Genomic DNA, 22,383 nt, shown 5'->3' with positions numbered 1-22,383 from the left:
CATTTATTTGGAGCATAGAAAGTTTATGATGGAATTTCATAAGCCACAGAGCTAGAGTAGAATATTCAAAATCCATCAGAGTTCCAATGATAATATTTAAGGGTTTAAACAAACTCACTTTAAAAAATTTCCTTCTGAGGATAAAACAAAACTATAAGCATCATAATGAATGCCAACTGACAGCCTCAATATTAGGAACTATACAGAGTGCTAGGGACTCAGTAAATTAACAATTCCTTCCCATTTTAAAAGTAGCTACCATTTGTTGCTCCAACTATTTGTTTGCACTATGGGAATGAGTGCCCAGGCTTTACTCAAGGATTTCTAGATTTAGCTTCTGAATTGAGCTTGATAGATGTAACTTTGGCTTTTCTTGCTCTGTAAGGTCATATATACTATTATTGACTAGAGTAGGACCACATGTCCTGACAGCCACATGAACAATGTGAGGTATCTTTACAGCAGTTGTCAGACCCCCAGAGTAAGAGGAGAGGTAGGTTAGTGTATTGGCCTGGATTGTTTTGTTTTGTTGCTAGGACAAAATCCCTGACCTACACAATTTAAAGGAAGAGATTATTTATTTTGGCTCATAGTTTCAGAGGGTTTAGTCCATGGTTGGTTGGCTCCAAGGCTGAAACATCATGGCAGAAGGGCATAGTGCAGATAAGCTGCTTACTTTACAGCTGCTGAGAAGCCTAGCACGGGGAAACAGTACAGAGAGAAAGGGGCCAGATATACTAGTCCCCAAGGTCATACATAGCATTGCCTTCAACTAGGCCCAGTTTCCTAATACCCCATTCCACTCTGAATTCATATTCATTGATAAGGTTAGCTCCTTTACAATCCAACCACCTCTACAGGAGTCTCTTAATCCAATAAGATGACTATCAAAATTAACTGGCATAGGTAATAACTTGGAAGCAGGGAGATCAGGAAAATATAAAGGTGAAGGAAAGTGAGGGAGGGTGTCTGCAAAAGTCTCATTTCAGAAGCTTCATGATTAAGTTTCTGGTTAGTGTGTGGTTCAGACAGATCATCATCTACTGGAACCACAGCTTGGATGTTAGCTGACAAATGGAGATTGGGCAAGCTTTTCAGACTGGTACCTGGCTCCACTTCCCCTCTCTGTCATTCCTCTATTCAGTCCTCCTCTAGCCAGGCTGAGCTTCTTTGGTCTGGCCAGTTGCTATGCTTATTGCTGAGCATTCCTTCTTTCGTGTTGTTCTTCTCTTCCTAAATTTCTTTTTCCTATTAGTCTTCTGAAATACAATTTCTTCTTTAAAGCCAAGCAAATAGACCTCTCTGTGTCAGGCATCATTACAAACTGAGACATTTTTCTCCCTCAGGATTGTAAGCTCTGTAGTTAACTGAATTAAGCAGAATTACCTCCTTTTTACATAGCCAGATTCCAGCTTGTTTCATTTCTCTCTAAGCTTCTTTTGTTTTGTCCTTATTTTTTGGAGAGAGGGTCTCACTATATAGTTCAGGCTGGCCTTGAACTCAGTATGGAGCCCAGGCTGTCCTCACGCTCACTGCAGTCCTCCTGCCTCGGCCTCCCAAGTGCTGGGATTATAGGCATGCACCACCACATTTGGTTCCTTAAGCTTTTAAAAATACAATATATTTAATTGGTTATAAGGTATAATTTTAATACAACTACATTTAATTGATTATATAGATATAAGCATGATTATTTAGTTTTTCTGTCTCCTTCCTCATTCATACTTCCAACAGGTAATATATTAACATTTTAGTTGTTTCTTTGGATATTTGATTCTATATTTTTCAATGGGTTGCTTATTCTGTTATTTTTGTTTGATTTTAAGTTTGTAATACTATTGGCTTCAGACTTTAAAAAAGGAGATTCATACCATGCTCCTTCCCCAGAACCTTCATCATTATATCTCATCCTCCCATCCTCCCAACAGATGTGTATTATGCCTTCTAGTTAGCCAATGTTCAATTTTTTAAGCCAATAAAATGTTATTTGAATTGAGCCATGGAATAGTCTTGTTTTTCCTTGAGTTAATAGTTACTACTCTCAATTATGTATGAATCTCTATAAACACTCCAATAGAAGGGAAAATCTTTCAATATGTCTGAAGATATTTAAATAATTTTTTTTCTTAGAGATAGTGTTCCTAAAAGCCATTGTCCTTGGGCTCCAGTCAGCTGGCCACTCTGCAGGTAGCTGGACAGTGATCCTCCTTAGATGACTATCTTTCATTACCCTGTGCTTCTCCCCTGAGCTAGATTCTACATCTTTCTCTTTTTTGGTTTGCTCCTTTGTTTTGCCTAGAAGCTACATACTGTAATAGCTTCCTAAGGAAAATATAAGGAATGTCAATTTTTATGAGACCTTACTTATCAGAATATATGCATGGGTCTAGAATTCTAAGCTGGAAATCATTTTTACACAGAATTTAAAAACATTTTTCAATTTTGTTTTAACTTCCAATGTTGTAGAAAAATCAGGTGTCATTTTAATTTTTAATTCTTATTCTGACCTTTCCTTTGCTAACTTTGGAAGCTTTTAAAGATGCTTGTTGTCTAATTTTCCTGAAATTTCACAATGTGTCTTTTTTCATTTATTCTGTTGCAATTTGATGTACATTTACAGTCTGGAAAATTTGTTCTTTGTTGAACATTTTTTTATTCCTGTCATCATTTCTCCTCTTTCTTTCTTTTCTGTAACTCTTTTATTTGGATGATTGACCTTTGAAACTAATTTTAAGTTTCATTTTTCTCATTTTCTGCCTCATTTAATTTTGTTCTGTTTTCTAGGACATTGTTTCCACTTTGCCTTCCAATCCTACTATTGGACTTTAAAAATATCTCCTATCATTTTATTTTGTCTTTTCTTTTTCTCTGAGTATTCATTTTTTTCAACAGCATCTTGCATAAGGCATACAAATGTGAAATCTTTTCTGAGGTTGTCTGAGGATATTAATTACATTATTTTAATTTTTTTCTAGCTCCCTGTGCTGTCTCTTATTGTTCCAAATCTCTGTTTGATTATCTTTCTTTCATGTTAGAAACTACCCATAAATATCTGTGATTCTTGGGTTGAATTTTCCTATTTAAGAGGAAAGTCTTTCAAAGATGACTAGCAGTTCTGTTTGTAGGCTATTCACATTGATGTCAATATCTTTGGGTATTTTTTATTAAATGGTCCTTTGTTTTCGAGGGAATCACTTATCTATTGATTTTTAAAACATTCATTAAGATCTAGTGACCTTGAACACAAGGCGAATGTGAAGTCTTGATTCGATATGAAGATTTTCACAGAGTAGCCCTGTTCTCAGTGTTGCCACCTTGGACCTTGGCTGTGGCAGCTGTGCTTGGATTTAGACCTCTGGACATTGGCCAGGTTAGGAGGGATAGTCAGATGTGATCTGCCATGAGGAAGGAGTCAGGTTGCTACTTTGGTCAACAACCAACCAGTTGAAAGCAACCCTGCTTTCAATTATACCTGCTCCACTGAGTGTTTTGAAAATACTCAGACCCTCCAATGTCCTGAGTATATTTTTGAAGGTAATATACTCTCAAAGAATATTGGTTCTGCAAAGTGAATTAACTTGCTTCTGGGTGTCTCTCATGTCCAGTTCACATTTCAACTCTTATCTGGTCTGCTACATCAGGTATTATTTATATAAAAAGTATGTTGCTGTTGTCTTGCTATGATCTGAACATTAGTGTCTTTCCCAATTTCGTATGTTGGAACTGAACACCCAATATTAAGAGGTGGGACCTTTGGGGAGTAATTAAGTTATGGAGGGTTCCAACCTCATAAATGCAGTTCACGCCCTTGTAAAAGGGTCTCGAGGGAGCTCCTTTGGCTCTTCTGCAATGTGAGAAAGCTGTAAGAAGGTGCATATCTAGGAAGCATACAGAAAGCCCTCTCCAGGCTTTGAATCTGCTGGTATCTTGGTCATAGACTTCCCAGCCTCCAGAACTGTGAGAGAGAAATGTATGTTGTCAATCAATTATACAATCTAAGGGTTTTTTTTTTTTTTAATAGTAGCACAAACAGACTAAGACATATCTCTTCTCTTTCTTTTATCATTTTTAAATCATTTTTTGCCTTAAAATTTTTTCTTTACTTTTTAAAGGCAGCATCAGGAAGGAGTAAATGTATTTAGTTTATTGTATTTAACCAGAAGCTTCTTTTCCTTAAGATCTTTCCTAGAGAATCCAACCCAGATTAGTCTGGGCTTTTTCTAAATTTGCAGAACATTTTTGTCTCTATTCATTATTTTGCATTTATTCATACACTGTTATAATTTTCTAGCAGTCTGGTGCAGGGAGGTTGTCTTAATCAGTTTCTTCATCACTGGGACAAAACACTCAACATCCATGTCTTAAAGGTGAAGAGGTTCATTTTGGCTCACAGTTTCAGAAGTTTTAGTCCATTGGTTTTACTCAGCTGGTTCAAAGACAGAAACTGCACTGTGGAAGGAGCTACTGTGGAGGAAACCTGCTCATATTACAGAGGCCAGAAAGCAGAAAGGGAAGGGAAGAGCTAAGGAGGGAGATATACCCTTCCAGGTCATGCCCCCAGTGACCCTTTCTTCCTACCAGACCCCACCTCTCAACAGCACACTCAGTCACAGTGCCCCCATGATCTAGTCACCTGTCTAAATCCCTGCCCCTGAATACATGAGGCTTTGGCGGGGTGTGTGTGTGGGGGCATGCCAGATCTAAGCCTGAACAAGAGGTCTTGCCTCCTTCACTAAAATATAGATATTGTCTTGTATGACTAAATATTAACCCATTTATGCTGAAGATTGAATTTTTTTGAATTTTTGCATAAAATTCATGAAATTACCTAGCAAAATTCAAGAAGCATGAATTTGAAGAGAACATATTTCATTATGTTCCATTATTATGGGAATTCTAAAACAAGATCACTACATATTGAAGGGTTAATTGATTGGAATGACTTTTTTTTAGATGTTTAGGAAGGCTTTTGTCTCATAGGTAAACAAATTTTTAAAATAATCTAAGATTAAGATTTGAAAAACAGGTGTGGTGGCACATGCCTGTAATCCCAGCACTCCACAGGAGGATCACCACAAGTTCAAGGCCAGCCTGAATTACATAGCATCAACCTGTCTCAAAAAAAAAAAATTGGAAAAACTTAGTTGGGCATGATGATGCACAGCTGTAATCTTAGCACTCTGGGAGTCTGAGGCAAGAGGATTGCAAGTTTGAGTCCAACCTGAGCAACTTAGCAACTTAGTGAGATTCTGTCTCAAATAATAATGATATTGATAATAATAGTAACAACAACAACAACAGCAACAGCAATAAAAATAATAATAAAGGTCTGGGGATGTAACTCAGTATGAAGACCCTCGGTTCAATCCCTAGTATCACAAAGAAAAAAAAATTTGTTGTTGCAGTTCAGATAGGATGTAAATTGAGCTCATGGCTACCTCGGTCAATAAATGTGTTATCAGGAAAACTAGTCTACAAATCAAGTACTTTATACTTAAGATCCTATTTTCAGTAAGAGGAGTAACTTTAAATAAAGCAGATAATCAACTTTATACTAAAATTTAGATTTCTAGATACATTTTTGTTAATTAATAAACACTTAACCTCATACCCTGGTATGCCAGTTCTGATTGGATACAGAAAGTACATAAGCCTTTGAGGGGAGAGAGCATGTCCTTGCCTAATTGGGGGATTGTTTTTTATTTCTATTGCTGTATAACCACTCCTAAATGGAGAGGCTTTAAATGCCAACATTTATTATTTTCCACTCTTCTGGGAAGTTGTGTTGTTATCTGAACTGATTCACACAACTACATTCAGGTGTTGGGTCAGCTGGGTACTGGGGTGCCTAGGCTATGTAGGCCTTTCCCTTCCAAAACCTTGGGCTTCTTCACTGTAGATTGGCTTTGGATCTGCAAGAGGGCAGGCTACAGTGCTTAAGTATTTATTTCACCTCTGCTTGTATCACATTTGTTGGTCTCCCATTGCCTAAAGAAAGTTACATGGCCACCAAGGCCAGTTAAGGTGGGAAGGGATTAGTAAGGGCAGGGGTACCGAGAGGCATGATTCAGTGGAGGTCATTACTGCAAGAAATTCCCACAGAGCACAGAATATGTGTGTGTCTTATAAATATAATTTACATGTCACTAGATCACTATAAATCTCCCAGTTCATATATGTATATAAAAACAATATGTTGGAATTGGCTACACCTTGATTTTACTATGATGGAGAAGACTGAGATATGGCCTTCAAATATCAACACACTTAGAACAGCTGAGCTTAGTACAAAAGCACGCAGCTAACAGTTGGGGATTTATCTCAGTCGTGCTGCCCCCTGCCTCGAAAGCGCAAGGTCCCAAGTTCGATCCACAGTACCAAAACAATAAAAAAATAAAAATCCATGCAGCTCATTTACAATTTGGTAGTCATTCCTCTTACCATAAGGCAATATAATCTGTACCAGGCTATGTATAAACCAGCTTGGGGAATCTGATGCTTTGGACACTGACATTCATCTGGCCACTGATTATAATACCTTTCTCACCAGCTTATATAGCATTGTATGGAACGACACTAGGGGAAGGGGCATGGCTGGAAGAATCCAGACAAGGGCCTTTTAGTGCTAGCCCATAGCTAGAGCTCTTGGTCCAAAGGCAGTCCTGGAGTAGGAGAGGTTTAGCTACTATTTTACATTCACCACCAGCTTATAATCAAAGCAATTTTTCTAATCAAATTTTGTCAAATGATCACTATTTCGTGACTTGATTTTTTGTAACTCTTCTGTAAGTTCTGTGAAAGCTGATATTTTAATTATTTTGACCACTGCTGTGTCTGTTTTAGTGCCTAAAATAATGCATTATGCCTGAGGCAAATGAGATATTATTCCAGTACCAGATTAAGGTAAGTCTATGGCAGATAGCTATTTGGGGGCCTATTATAATTTTGATATGCAAAACTAGTTACATTTGAGCTGCTCCAAAGCTACATGTGGCTAGTGACTACTACGTTTAATAGCACAGTTCCAGATTCTTAAACCCTATTCATATAAGAGTTAGGAATGTCTATAAATATCCGTTCACTGCACATGCGATATCCTCAATATATATGCATATGCAAATATTCCAAACTTCAAAAACTCAAAAATGTCTAGTCCTAATTAAATAAAGGATATTCAACCTGTATTTAATATCATTAACTTTACTAATTAGAACCCAACTTGAATATCCATTGATTTAGCTAGCAAAGTGTTTCAATGTTGATGAGAAAGGGATAACTAAAGAACTAATAATAACTATCTAGAATAGTGACTTTTTGATGAAATGTTTAGCTGACAGAAAAGTGAGGTGAATTCCTAACCAGCACAACTAACTGCCTCTGGTGTGAGACAAAGTGAAATACATATTGTTTATGGTGCTATGCACAATTTAAAAAGAAATTTTATATTAACCCTACTTTGGGAAATAGTTCTAAAGAGCTCTGAGAATAGAGAGATCTTTAACATTGTATATATAACACATTGTTCCAAAACTGTGTATATGTGCCCATATACAAAGGGTATTATAAGCCAAATTGTCATGAGTATCTTGCTAAAGCTCTTTCTCATTATTCTCAAATTTTTAGGAATTTGATAGCACCAGGGAGCCAGAAGCAGCAGGGCCTGTGTTGGTAAGGCAGAGTAAACTTTTGAGATACTCACTTGAATTTTGTTTGTTGAATATCCCTCTCCTGAATTCTAATTAGGTAACTAAACCCCTAGTATTTTCTGCCTGAGGGATTTTTGCAAGACCAAAAAGCAGAAGCTGCTTGAAGTCAGTGCTTTTTTAAAAAAAAAAATAACATGCCAAACTTCTTGAAAAGATGATGCAAGGGACCCCAGAGGTGAGGGGAGAACAGGGAGTACTAAGGAAGTGGAGTGCCTCTGAGGCTGGGAGGCAGTAGGAAGTTGGTGGATTGATGAATGCATAGCAAGGACAGGAGCAGTGCTTTGTGGTATTGCCCCAGGGAACCAGTAGGGCCCAAGCTGATAGCTTAGGGAGTTGGACCCCCAGCATGAGGATTTCAAGCTTCATCAAAGATGCTTGGTGAAATCCAATGTTGATGGATAACTAGAGAGACATTTGGAAAGTTTTGGTGGTGTATGAATTGGCTAAAAATGTGACCCAAATGTGGGTTGGCAATAAGGCCAAGGAAGCCCGATAATTATTAAGAATGAATGACAATTCTATTAGTGGAACATTGTGCTTCTTTCTTCACATTGGAGTTTGGACTGAGTCATCCCATTACAATGGCTTTGTAGACACACAAAGAGATTGAGCTTTGAAAACTGGAGAGTGTCCTGTGCTGTCATCCCCTAGTCTAGTAGATGAGAAAGAAATCAAAGCCAGCTGCTAACTACTAAAATGAACTTAGTGCTGATTTGAGACACAAGGAGTTTGATTTATAGCCCATGGTTCTTCTTCGGGCAAGTCACATCACTTTTCTGGGCCTTGGTTGCTGCCCATCTTTGGATATGAGATGTGTTGACTTACCAGTATCAAAGCTGTGTGAAATATGATGGTAGATGAGCCATTCCATAAGTTCATAGATAGTATTTATGACAGTAACATTCTGTGGAGAGAAGGCAAGTCCATATCTGGAATAAGTGTACATTCCTGTAAGGATAAAGTGCTACCCTTTCTATCACGTTGCAGACTGATCACCCCAGGGAATGGTGCTATATCAGGAACACAGTGACGATCTCTGCTGCTGCTGGATTGGACATTCAGCAGTGGGTACAGCCAGGCTAGCCTTGGTGAATGAAAGTCCATGTTGCAGAGCCCATCCATCCCTCCCACTATGGCCATTTTGTTCATGACAAAGTGGACAGTAGCAGGGGGCTGAGGAAAGATGTTGACTGCTATTCATAGAATGGATCATCTACCCACTTGATAACGTTCTCTTCTGCTGAGGTCACCTTTGGTGAGCATTTACTGGAATACAAGCATCTTCAAGTCATTCATCCACATGGAAAGGTCTATCCAATACCTTTTCCCAAAATGTGTTTGTTCACCAATTTTCCAGTCATGTTTCTTCCAACCTGTTGACGACCCAGACCAATTATTGTTTGTAGTCCATGAATCACATATCTTTACCATTTTTTCCTCCCTTGTGAAATGTACCATCAAGTGCACTGCCTGAAAGTCTACCCACTATGAAGACTTCTCCTCACCACTGTACTTCAGGAATGTCATGGAAAGAAGCTATGGAGCTACAGCTGTCCACTTTTAGGTGCTTCCTGCACAATGTGCAGAAACATCTGTATACCAGTTCCTAGTCTTCTCTTGCTTTGTCCACTGGTCTTAGTGTAGACCCCATGAGGCCAAAGGTGTGTGCTTGGAGACAGAAAGTATAGTAGCAGTAGGAACCATGGACATTTGGGGCACTTCCTCATTTAACTTGTACCTTCAGGAATTGCTTTGGGCCTGATCATCTATATACCATTTCTATTTGATGATGGACCATAGCCATCCACATATAACGCTATGATTTGGTGGGTCAGATAGTACCCAGTTCATGATGGGCAGCTCAGGTCACAAGGACCTGGTGTCCCATGGTCAAATATTCAGTGTTTCCTAAGGCTCATAAGCAGACCAGGTGCTGTTTCTCAAAGGGAGAGTAGCTGTCTGAAGGTGATGGTAGAGCCTTGCTCCAAAATCCTCAGGGCCTCTGCTTCACCTATGGGAAACTGACAGAGACTCAAAACAATATCCTTATCTGCCACTGACAACTCAAGTACCACTGAATGCATTGTATTTTATGCCCTAAGTATCAGAATAATCTCCTCAGCAGCCTGGACCTGTTGCAGAGCCTTCTCTTCTCCAGTACTATCAAAACTTAGCACCTTTCTGATTCACTTGGTAAAGGGCCAGAGTAACAAACCCAGGTGAGGAATGTGTTGCTTCCAAAATCCAAAAAGGCCCACTAGGCATTGTGTCTCTTTCCTGGTTGTAGAGTGGGCCAGATGCAATAACATTCATCACTTTAGAGGGATATCTCTGTATGGCCCACACCACTGGGCTTCTAGAAATTGCACTGAGGTAGAGGATCCTTGAATTGTGGCTGGATATATTTCCCATCCTCTGACATGGAAATGCTTTACCAAAAAATACAGAGTTGTTGCTAAATCTTGCCCACTTGGTCCAATCAGCAAGATGTCATCAATATAATGAACTAGTATGATGCCTTGTGGAAGGGAAAGATTACCAAGATACTTGGCAACTACATTGTGGCACAGAGGTAGAGTTCATATATTCCTAAAGTAGGACAGTAAAGGTGTATTGCTGGCCTTGTCCAGCTGAAAGCCAATTAGTTTTGGTGGGCCTTATGAATAAGTATGGAGAAAAAGGCCTTCCCAAATCAATAGTTGCATACCAAGTACCAGGAGATGTGTTAATCTTCTCAAGCAAGGAAATCACATCTGGTACAGTAGCTGCAATTGGAGCCATCATTTGATTAAGATTACCATAATCTACCCACACTCTCCAGGATCCACCTGTGTTCTACACAAGCCAAACAGGAAAGTTAAATAGGGATGTAGTGGGAGCCACCACCTCTGTGTCTTTCAAGTCCTTAACGGTAGCTCTAATGTCTATAATCATTCTAGGGATATGATACTGTTTTTGATTTATAATTTTCTGAGGTAGAGGCAACTCTAATGGCTTCCATTTGGCCTTTCCCACCATAATAGCCCTTGTACCATGAGTCACCAATAGGGCAATTCTGCCATGTACTAAGTATATCTATTCCAATTATGCAACTGGAGAAATAACTACCAGCTGGATTTAGGAACATACTGGATCCACTACGAGTCAGCTTTGGCTAAAATTACATTGATCACCTGACCTCTAAGGGCCTCTATTTTTACTGGATGGCCACAATGATGTTTTGGATCTCCTGTAATCAGTGTTAGCTCAGAATCAGTGTCTAGTATCCACCGAAATATCTGATCATTTCCTTTTCCTCAACATATGGTTACCTGGTAAAAGGTCGTAGGTTCCTTTGAGGAAGGATGGGAGAAAGACTGAAAGTATAACCTTTTGGGTCCTTCCTCAATGGGAGCAGGCCTCACCTTCATTTGAGAAGTTCTGGGTCTGTAAACTAGCTCAAGTCTGGGAATTGGTTGAGGAGCTCTGATTCTCTTGCTACAATTTCAGGTAGCTTTTTGTTTGTTTGCCCTAAAATTTTTCTGCTTCAATAAATCCAGTAAAAGTTTAATAGGCTTCTTATCTATTTCACTTCTGGGAATACCACGGTTATTAGCCAACATGATAGGTCTGTACATGTCAGACAATTCTGATCATTGTTTTACTTCTGCTATGCATTATGGTAAGTACACCCACTTTGCCTTTGGCAGTTGAGGATGCCACTTGGCCTCTGATACTCTGGAATCCAATAATACTATTGCATTTAATTATCTGAATTAAGTGACTACAATTCCCACTGTGAGGTCTGGCATACAGAGAAGAGCAACTCTTACAGAATGCTTCCCTCACAAATCTGGGTTTTTTTTGTTGGTTTGGTTGGCTGGTTTTTGTGTTTTTGAGACAGAGTCTCACTGTGTAGTTCAGGCTGGCCTTGAATTCTCTATGTAGCCCAAGCTGGCCTCGAACTCATGGCAATCCTCTTGCCTCAGCCTCTCAAATGCTGGGATTACAGGCATGTGCCACCACACCACCTTCAAATCTGTTTCTTAAGGTATTAGTGAAGGGTACGTTTTCTGGATCCTACCAGTGTGGAGTAGGTTTCACCTGGCGAATCCATACCAGTGTTCTCATTTCCCTGAGCTTTTGAACACCCTTACCAGTAGTAAACCAAGGAATGTCAGGCATCTCCAGCTCATTCACAGTGGGCCATGTTTTGATCCATATTTCAGCCAACCAAGCAAGTAAACCACTAATACCTTTTTAAATTTCATGAGCCACAACATTAAATCCAGAATCTCTGCCTAATGGGCCCATGTCCTGAAATTTAACCTGATCAGGTTTATGTTTCTTCCACCATTATCCCAGATTGTGGGATTTAGCTCAGTGGTTCCGGCCCCTGCCTCATAAGTGCAAGCTCCTGAGTTCGATCCCTGGTTAAAAAAAAAAAATCCTTCCCCGTACTTGTTTCCCAGAATTCTGCTTGTAAGAATTAGATAACTCAAGTTCTCTGAGAGTGAAGCATACTTCCTCATGCTTCATGTTGTGTAACTCACCTTTAGTAGTCTTCTGAGATTTGAGACTAGATATAGGCTTAGAGTCAAAAGTAGGTCCTAAGGAGCAGCAACACTGTCTTACTTGGTAACTGCATCAGGGAAGGTCATTACTGTTTCTACAAGCAACACAGCATTACTTTCCTCAGATATAAGTAGAGAGGCCAACACACAGGGTATTGGTTCAGATACCTTTGCAACTGAGGGTGGGGAAATCTCTTCCTCTGGCAAAATAATCTCATTGGGATTTAGCAGTTTGATGTCCCCAGCCTCCTCAGCTTCCTCCCAAACATTGCTATCCCAATTTATACGATCCCATTCTTTTTTTAAAAGTAATTTTATTGGTACATTTTAGGTATACAATATAATGACATTCATCATTGGAAATTTGAACCTTTACATAATCTCTCTTGGTTCTTATTTTTTCCCCATTCCCCTGCCCTCTCTTCACCCCCTCCACCCCTCCCTATTTACAAAGACTTTGTTTCCATATTTTTCATTTTCTCTTATTAATTCCATTCCCTTCTTTCCTTTGCCCCTTTTCTTCCTATTTCACATTATCTATTATACCTTTTAGTCCTTATTTATACTTTCAGTTTCTCACACTAGAGAAACTATTCAGTATTTATACATGTGTGTCCTATTTATTTCACTTAGGGTTGCCTCAATGTGCATCAATTTAGCTATAAATGTCTCTAATTTCTTATTTTTTATGACTGAATAGTACTCCATTTTATAAAAAAAACACATTTTCTTTTCTATTTTTTTGGTACTGAGGATCGAACTCAGGAGCTTTCACTTGCAAGGTAGGCGACAGAACCACTGAGTTAAATCCCTAGCACTACATTTTCTTTATCAAGTCTCCAGTTGATGGGCAATTGTGCTGCTTCCAAGTTTTAGCTATTACAAATTGTGCTGCTATTAACATGGATGCAAATATATCACTGTGGTATGATTCTTTTAATTCTTTGGGGAAGATCCCCACCAGGGGAATAGCTGGGTCAAATGGGACTTCCAGTCCCAGTTCTTTGAGGTATCTCCATACTGATTTCCACAGTGGTTGCACCAGTCTACACTCCCACCAGCAGTGGATCAGGGTTCCTCTTTCCCCACAGCCCCACCAGCATTTGTTATTGGTTGATTTCATGGTAGCAGCCATTCTTTCTGGAGTGAGGTGGAATCTCAGCATTGTTTTCATTTGCATCTCTTGAATGACCAGTGATGTTGAACATTTTTTCATAGGTTTATTTGCTATTTCTACTACTTTGTCTGAGAAATGTCTGTTCATTTCAGATGCCCATTTGTGGATTGGGTCTTTAAACTTGGAAGGTCTAATTTTTTGAAATTCTTTATAGATTCGAGATAGTAGACCTTTGTCTGAGGTACAGCAGGTGAAAATTTTTTCCTGTTATGGGGTTAAGGGTTTGTCAATTTTGTTTATTCTTTTGAAGAACCAACTCTTGGCTTCACTGATTTTTTGGTATCATTCTCTTAGTCTCCATTGCATTGATTTCTGTTTCGATCTTTATAATTTCTTCCATTGTATGAACTTTGGGTTTGTCCTGCTCTTCTTTTTCTAGAAGCTTGAGGTTCAGCGTCAGGTTGTTTAATTGGGCTCTCTCTGTTTTCCTAGTATGAGTATTCACTGCTATGAATTTCTCTCGTAAGACTGCTTTCATTGTGTCCCATAAATTCTGATATGTTGTATTGTCATTTAATTGTAGGAACTGTCTGATTTCTTCAATTTCCTCTGTGACCCATTGGTTATTCAGAAGCATGTTGTTCAATTGCCATGTGTTTATGAAATTTTTAGGGTTTCTTTTGGTATTGATCTCCAATTTCAATATACAGGGGATAACTTCAATTCCTTTGCACTTAAACATGTTTTATGAGTGAGTATGTGGTCTATTTTGGAGAAAAACCCATGTGCAGCTGAAAAGAATGTGTATTCTGATTTTGTAGGGTGGAATACTCTGTAAACATCTGTTAAGTTCATTTGTTCAAGAGTTTGAGTTCTACTATTTCATTGTTTATTTTTTGTGTAGTTGATCTATCTGTTTGTGACAGTGGGGTATTGTGGTCCCCCACTATTGTATTAGTGCTTATTTGATTTTTTATGTCCATTAGTATTTGCTTTATATAGTGGGGTGCACTAGTGTTTTTTATATATATATAAATGATTGTCATCTCTTCCTCTTGGATTGTTCCCTTTACAAGGATGTAGTGTCCTTCTTTGTCTCTCTTAATCAGTGTTGGTTTGGAATACACTTGATCTGCAAAGAAGATAGCTACTCCTGCTTTTTGGGGGTTCTTGTTGCATGGAGTATTGTTTTCCACTCTTTTACTTTCAGTCTATGAATTTCTTTTTTGATTAAGCATGTTTCTTGTATGCAGCATATTGTTGGATCTTGCTTCCTGACCCATTCTGCCAGTCTATTTCTTTTGGTTGGTGAATTGAGACCATTAACATCGATGGTTATAACTGATATGTATTGAGTTATTATTGTTATGACTTTTTCTTTTTGTTGGATTCTCCCCCTTTGCATTTAGTTTCTTGTCACACCCAATGGATTCATTCTGCTTTGCTTCCTGGGGTTGTGATCCTCATCTTTTCCTAAGATATTGTCTAAAAATTTTTGGAGTGCTGGTTTGGTATTCATGAAGTTCCTCAGGTGCTCTTTGTCATGACAGTATCTTATTTGTCCATCAATTTTGAAAGATAGTTTTGCAGGATACATCAATCTGGAGGCTGTTTTCCTTTAGGGCTTGAAATACATCACTCCAAGCTCTTCTTGTCTTGAAGGTTTGCATTGAGGAGTCTGCTGTGATTCTGATGGGCTTTCCTTTGTATGTGATTTGTTTCTTTTCTCTAACTGCTTGTAGAATTTTGTTCTCCTGTTGGGTTTCTGGAATCTTAACTATTATATGCCTATGTGTAGATTTTTTTTGATCACGGCTAGTTGGAATCCTATATGCCTCACTTATCTGTATGTCAAGTTCTTTTCCCCTGCTTGGGAAGTTTTCTGCCATCACTTCTGTGAACAGTTTTTTTATGTCATCTGCACTCTCTCCTGTTTCTTCATTGACTCCGATCAATCTTATGTTATTCTTCTTTGCATCATGTAGCAGCTGCTGGATTGATTTCTCATGGTCCCTTACTATTTTAAAGAAATTTTTCTTTTCTTGGTCACTAATTGCAATCTTATCTTCTATATCTGAAATTCTGTCCTCACATTGGCTCATTCTGCTGCATAAAGTTTCAATGGAGTTTTTAATGTCCTGCAAATCTCTTTGCATCTGCTTTATGGATTCCATTTGTTTCCTATGTTGAGATTCCATCATGTTCCTCAGATCCTCTATTTTTTAATCTGTGTCCTCTCTAGATTGATTAATCATGTCTTGCACTATGGGAACATTATCTGCTATTATCTGAGAAATTATTTCTGATTTTTCATTTTTTCCAGATCCTCTTTTGTTGCCAGTTCAGGGAGTCCAGGTGGTTGAGTGTCAGAGTGTTCCATCTTGTTTCCCTTTTGGGTTGCTATAGGTGATCTGGAAGTCTGGTTTTGAGACTTGTTTATGTGTCTTCTCATTTCAACAGATGCAACCTGTTGTGCCTTTGTTGAGGCAACTTTTTGTTCACCCAGTGGTCTTCAATTCTCAGCAAGCCACCGAGCAGCCTTTTCTCTGCTCCTCACCAGTATACCAATTCCTGGGTTCAGAATGGTCCCCTTCTGGATCCCTGAGCTGACCTGTTGTCTGGGCAGGCTTCTGGCTGGGGCCTGTGCACACTTGGGATGGTATCTAGTTGTGTCTCTGGCTAGGGCCCTTATGTACCTGTTGTCTGGGAGGGCCTTTGGCTAGGTCTATGACCCCAGTTCCTGTTGTGTGGGCAAGCTTTTGCTAGGGTCTTATGCACTTACTGATTGTATTGGGGTAAACCTCTGGCTGTTGCTTGTGCACCTGTGCAGCTCTCTTCTAGGCAGGCACTTGGCTTGGGCTGGTGTCCCTGAGCTCTGGGGTCGGGGTGGAGCCCTAGCTGGGATCTGCTTGAAGCTGCGCCGCTCTGATCCACACTGCTGCTCCCCCAACTAAGGTGGTCTGGTGTGCCTTTATTGCAGAGATTTTCTTCACTTTTCCAGTGGGCTTCAATTTTCATGAAGGAGCCTCAGAGAGGCCCTCCTTTTGTTGTTCACTTCTGCTCTATATTCTGTAGCTCAGAACAATGTCCTTTATGACCCCTGCAACTCTGCGGTGTGGATCCAGGTAATGGCTTGGCATGGGGTGGGGGTGGGGGGGCTCTGCTCCTTGGCGCTCCATGATCCCATTCTTTTCCGAGCAGTACCTTCACTTTCATTGCAGATACCCTTCATGGCTGAGTTAAACTTTCACTGTAATTCATCCAGCTGAATTATGAGGGCTTATCATTGGTTTTCAACAACTTCAGCCCTATGGCTAAAGGAGAGAAGATTCTCCTTCAGAACATACTTTGAAGCCTTTAGATTGTTCATTCATGGCTGGAGCTGACTGTTTTCCTTTAGTAGTTTTTCCAGAGATGCTGAGTGCTGCAATCCAGCATTATATTTCCCACTTTTCCAAAAATGTTTAAAAGTATCACTAAATTCCTTGTACTTCACAAGTGGCAATTTAGGAAATCAAATGGATCTATGTAGTATATTTAGATAGTTCACACAACAAACTATCAGTACTCTGTATACACCAGAAGAAGAAACCATGGCAATTTTAGGCCTCATCAAATTAGAGAGACAACTCTAGGTAAGAACCGCTATACTGATTAGAGAAATTTATCCTTACAATACTAATTCTCTAGAACCTCTCCTGGTACCAAAATCTGTATTAGTTACGGTTCTCTAGAGGAACAGGATCAATGGAAAATATATGTATAAAATTCAAGGGGTTTTATTAGATAGACTTACAGAATCTGAGGGAGGAGAGTCCACAGTAGCTGTCTGTGGGACCAGAGGCAGGAGAGCTCTTCTAAAATGTGGACAGTTCCTTCTTTTCCCTTTTATCTCAGGATATAAGCCTATTGGTTGGTGCCAGCCTCATCTGGGATGAATCTTACCCCCTTGGTTTGCTGGCCTACATATCAGTCATCCACAGACACATATGGAAATGTGCTTCACTAATCTGCTAGGTTTTTCTTTATCCATTCAAGTTGACATACCATAATTAACAGTCACACGATGGGTGACACTCCTGGTCTCCAATTCTCCACACTCCCATCTGCCTACTTCTTTTTGCAACTCAAGATCCTAACTCAAGCTATCTGTTTTGGCCCCTCCAACTGCCCCTCCCATCCCCAGTTCCCTATCATTTGTCCTTCTCTCAGAAGCACATCATTCTCCAGAGCCAAAGGATCAAGTATTCAGTGGCTCAGGTGACAAACCTGCTGTCAGGTTACAGATATTATTTCCTGAAAGACCACACTACAGTGTCAGTGGAGCCTCAAGCTGCCTACAGTGCCCTGTCTTCACCTGGCTGTTCCACGGGAGGTGAGAATAACTAGAATCCACTTCTAGTACCAGTGCTGCCCCAGGAACATGGCTCTGAGCCTCTGGGCCCTTCTGCTGCTGCTGTCCTTCACAGGTGAGAGGAACACTGAACAGGGGTGGGGTTGAAGGGGAGGGCTGCTGGACAAGAGACCTAAGAATGTGGAGGTTAAACAGTTAGACAAAAGCTAAAGGGTAGGAAGAGGGGCAGAGACTGATGCTGCAAGTGAGAGTGAGGCTTAAGAAAGCAGGCCACGACTTACTGCAGGCTGGAGAAAAGGGCTTGGCTCACCCTCCCCTGCCATCCCCTTTAGATCCAGGGAAGGAATTGTGCTTAGGAGCCGGTCTGTCTTTGGGCTCTAGGTTCTTCCCCTTCAATGATCTCTGGGTTTCTCTCCTTACAGTGACTCTGGCCGCTACTGGGCCTCAGTCCCTGGACCCTGATCTCTCCCTCCTGAAGTCATTCCTCTCCACTCTGGACCAGGCTCCCCAGGGTTCCTTCAGCCGCTCACGGTTCTCTGCATTCCTGGCCAACATTTCTTCTTCTTTTGAGGATGGGAGAATGGGGGAGGGACCAGTGGGAGAGCCTCCACCTCTCCAGCCCCCTGCCCTTCGTCTCCATGATTTCTTAGTGACACTGAGAGGTAGTCTAGACTGGGAGCCAATGCTTGGGCTACTGGGGGATGTGCTGGCACTACTGGGACAGGAGCAAACTCCGCGGGACTTCCTGGTACACCAGGCAGGTGTTCTGGGAGGACTTGTGGAGGTACTGCTGGGAGCTTTAGTTCCTGGGGAGCCTCCTTCCCCTACAAGGCCGCTGTGTACCCGTGATGGGCCTTCTGACTGTGTCCTAGCTGCTGACTGGTTGCCTTCTCTGCTGCTGCTGTTAGAGGGCACCCGCTGGCAGGCCCTGGTGCAGGTGCAGCCCAGCATGGACCCCACCAATGCCACAGGTTTTGAGGGGAGGGAGCCAGCACCTCACCTTCTGCAGGGTCTGTTGGGCTTGCTTACCCCACCAGGGGAGCTGGGCTCTGAGGATGCTCTTTGGGGTGGTCTGCTACGCACAGTGGGGGCCCCCCTCTATACTGCCTTCCAGGAGGGGCTGCTCCGTGTCACACACTCCCTGCAGGATGAGGTCTTTTCCATTATGGGCCAGCCAGAGCCTGATGCCAATGGGCAGTGCCATGGAGGTGAGTGATCTGGGGTTGGGGCTGAGAAGTGGCAGGCCAAGAGGAGTGAGACTGGGGTACTTCTCTTCCTTGCTCTTTTCCTCTTAGGTAACCTTCAACAGCTGCTCTTATGGTAAGTAGCAAGAGACCAATTCCAAGAATTTGGGCCGATAAATCTGGAGGTGGTGGGATGCTGAAGGCTTTAGCCTCCAGAGCTGAGGAGAAAACTGATGAGAGGAGTGTGGTTTGGGGGTTTTGGAGTGTGACTGGGTTGGTTTCCCGGCTCCTCCTCTTCCTAGTCATGTGGGCTTAGACATGTTCCACATTCCATGTCCCAGTTTCCTCATTTGTGAAATAGGATGATAATATTAATGACTGTAGAGTTGTAAGGGATTAAATGAGTAGATACTAGATGAATAAACTCCTTAGAACAGAGCCTGCCATATAGTGCTTAACAGATGTTAGCCAATAAAACATAGAGTATGGGGAAAAAAAGAACAAGATTGGATTCCTCCACCCTCTTACTAATTCAGTACAACAATGCTAGAGCACAGACATATTCAATTGCCAGGCAGATTTCCCAATATGAGGCCAAATAAGGGTTGTGTTTAAGCTATCTAAAACCAGATGGGGAAAAAAGGGAGAGAAATGAAGCAGCCAGGTGGACAGACAGGGGCAGCCAGGACTCCAACTGGGGCTGCTCCTAGGCAGTTTTGAGCCTCGGCAGCACAGACCTCTCTCCTCCTTATCCCACCTCAGCAGTTACACCAGTAACACCTACACTCTCAGGGGCTTCACTTGGAAAAGCCTGTGCTTGCCACATGCCCTGGAGGGCTCTTAGCCAGGGTCAGAATCTTTAGCTGGAGGAAGCATGACCTGACCAGATCCTGTTTGTTCCTCCCAGGGGCATCCGGCATAATCTTTCCTGGGATGTGCAGGCACTGGGCTTTCTGTCTGGATCGCCACCCCCACCTCCTGCTCTCCTCCACTGCCTGAGCACTGGTGTGCCTTTGCCCAGGACTTCCCAGCCCTCAGCCCACATTAGGCCTCGCCAACGACGAGCTATCTCTGTGGAGGCCCTCTGTGAAAACCACCCAGGCCCAGCACCACCCTACAGCATCTCTAACTTCTCCATCCATTTGCTCTGCCAGCATGCCAAGCCTGCCACCCCACAACCCCCTCCTAGCACTGCTGCCATCTGCCACACTGCTGTATGGTATGCAGTCTCATGGGTACCAGGTGCCCAACGCTGGCTGCAGGCTTGCCATGACCAGTTTCCTGCTCAATTCCTGGATGCAATCTGTAGCAACCTCTCCTTTTCAGCCCTGTCTGGCCCCAATCGTCGTCTGGTAAAGCGGCTCTGTGCTGGCCTTCTCCCACCCCCTACCAGCTGCCCCGATGGCCTGGCCCCTGTGCCTCTCACCCCAGAGATCTTCTGGGGATGCTTCTTGGAGAACGAGACTCTGTGGGCTGAACGGCTGTGTGTAGAGGCGAGTCTGCAGGCTGTGCCCCCTAGCAATCAGGCATGGGTTCAGCATGTGTGCCAGGGGCCCACGCCAGATGCCACTGCCTTCCCACCCTGCCATATTGGACCCTGTGGGGAACACTGCCCAGACGGGGGCAGCTTCCTGCTGATGGTCTGTGCCAATGATACCATGTATGAGGCCCTGGTGCCCTTCTGGCCTTGGTTAGCAGGCCAGTGCAGGGTAAGTCGTGCGGGCAATGACACTTGCTTTCTAGAAGGGCTTCTGGCCCCCCTTCTGCCTTCCCTGCCACCTCTTGGGCCATCTCCACTGTGCCTGGCCCCTGCCCCCTTCCTGCTGGGTATGTTGTCCCAGGTGCCACGCTGCCAGTCCTCAGTGCCAGCCCTTGCCCACACCACACGCTTGCACTATTTCCTGCGCCTGCTGAGCTTCCTTCTGGGCCCAGGGGCTGGAGGGGCTGAGGCCCAGGGGACGCTGGGTCAGGCCCTGCTGCTCTCCAGTCTCCCCGACAACTGCTCCTTCTGGGACGCCTTCCGCCCAGAAGGCCGGCGCAGTGTGCTACGGACAGTCGGGGAGTTCCTGGAGCAAGAAGAGCCAACCCTAGCAGGCTTTGAACCCACTGTCAGCCTCAGCTCTGGTATGAGCAAGATGGAGCTCCTGTCCTGCTTCAGTGTGAGTGATTTGCCTGGGGAAAAGTCCTTGGAACAGGGAAGGGGCTTGCAGAGGAACTCTTTCAACACCAAGAGACAGGGGTATCGTTTTTACAGTCATGTAAGCACTCAGCTCTAGGGTCTGACAAACTTGGGTTCACATCTTAGCTCTGTGACTGGTCTTATACAAGTTATTTAGCCTCTATGGGCAGTATATTTTTTTCTTCTTAGCTATAAAGTGGGGGTAACAATAGTACCAATTAGTAAGGTGGTGGTTAAGAATTACATGAGATAACATATACTGTGGGCTTAATCCAGGGCATGATAAACATGAAATAAGTCATCTTATTATTCTTTTGCACTCTTAGATTGTCCCCCTTTCTGCTCCAGAAAGGAAGGGGATCAAGTTAGAGGGCTCAGATTCTCTCCCTAGAGGGCTGGCAGAATATCAGAAGGTAAGGTAGAAATAACAAAGAAAGTGATTCGGGGGGGCTACAAATCAGAAGACCTTGGTTAAGTTCAACTATGCCATAAATTAGTGTGAACTTAGGTAAGTAGTTTTTCTGGACTTTTCTTCTCTGTAGTGTGAAGGAGCTTAAAGTATTTTGAATACCATAACTCATTTGCTGAGTGTCAAGGCATTTGCTAGATTCTGTAGGGTACACACAGATTCCTTGTTAAGACCCATTTTTTGTAGCCCGGGCTTCACTGAAATGGAATTAGCCAGACTCACATTAATTTGGTTCAGGTCTAAAAGTATTTGTTGAGCCCGCTGTGGACCTGGCATAGGAGAGGATACAGGAGTAGGTAGAGACATGGTTCCTGACCTAAAGGGGCTTCATATCCGCGGAGACACACATACTAGCTAGCTTCAGGGAAGGATGCATCCCCACGAGTTGAGTTGCAGTGCCCGGGAAGCTGCAGGAAGATGGGGAAAACAGCTCTCCTGGCATCTTGTCTTTCTCCCCTACCAGCCTGTGCTGTGGGATCTACTCCAGAGGGAGAAGAGTGTTTGGGCCCTGAAGATCCTAGTACAGGTAACAGGTGGAGGGTCACACGGGCGGGCTGGGTGACAGCCATGGGCTGACGTCTCTGCCCAGTGAGGTCACGTCCACCCTGACCTCCGGTCCCCAGGCATACCTACACATGCCCCCAGAGAACCTGCAGCACCTAGTGCTTTCAGCAGACACAGAAGCTGCACAGGGCTTCCTGACCCTCATGCACCGTTCCTGGGCCCAGCTGCAGGTGGGCATAGAGGGCGAGAGAAACAAGGGTGGAAGGGAATCTCGGGATCAAGGGCACCTGGAACTGAGTATTTGGAGTGCTTGCCTT

At 42.4% G+C, this 22,383-nt stretch overlaps 1 protein-coding gene across 13 annotated transcripts in view; it reads left to right on the top strand.

Annotated features, from left to right (window-relative positions):
* Positions 1–16,529: 16,529 nt before the first annotated feature.
* Strc (stereocilin) overlaps positions 16,530–22,383 on the top strand; it is a 28,803-nt gene continuing 22,949 nt past the window's right edge. For 10 of the 13 annotated variants that reach the window (XR_015445761.1, XR_015445760.1, XR_015445759.1 and 7 more), the window contains exons 1-5: positions 17,881–18,938; positions 19,026–19,050; positions 19,822–21,073; positions 22,026–22,088; positions 22,186–22,296. Coding sequence is in view for 8 of the 13 variants with exons in the window: in XM_087197095.1 (XP_087053221.1) it covers positions 17,966–18,938; positions 19,026–19,050; positions 19,822–21,073; positions 22,026–22,088; positions 22,186–22,296 (2,424 nt within the window). In the remaining 5 variants the exon portion in view is untranslated. Of the gene's footprint in view, positions 17,846–17,880; positions 18,939–19,025; positions 19,051–19,821; positions 21,074–22,025; positions 22,089–22,185; positions 22,297–22,383 lie in introns of those variants that run through there. The other 3 variants (XM_087197093.1, XM_087197092.1, XM_087197097.1) reach the window with 2 other exon arrangements.

This window comes from Heterocephalus glaber, unplaced genomic scaffold (assembly GCF_053883595.1).
Source record: "Heterocephalus glaber isolate CG9 unplaced genomic scaffold, H.glaber_assembly_v1.0 deba00001662, whole genome shotgun sequence".
In the NCBI taxonomy this organism is placed as follows: Eukaryota; Metazoa; Chordata; class Mammalia; order Rodentia; family Bathyergidae; genus Heterocephalus; species Heterocephalus glaber.
Note: the sequence above shows the minus strand (reverse complement) of the source record. Positions and strands in the feature narration are given on the sequence as shown.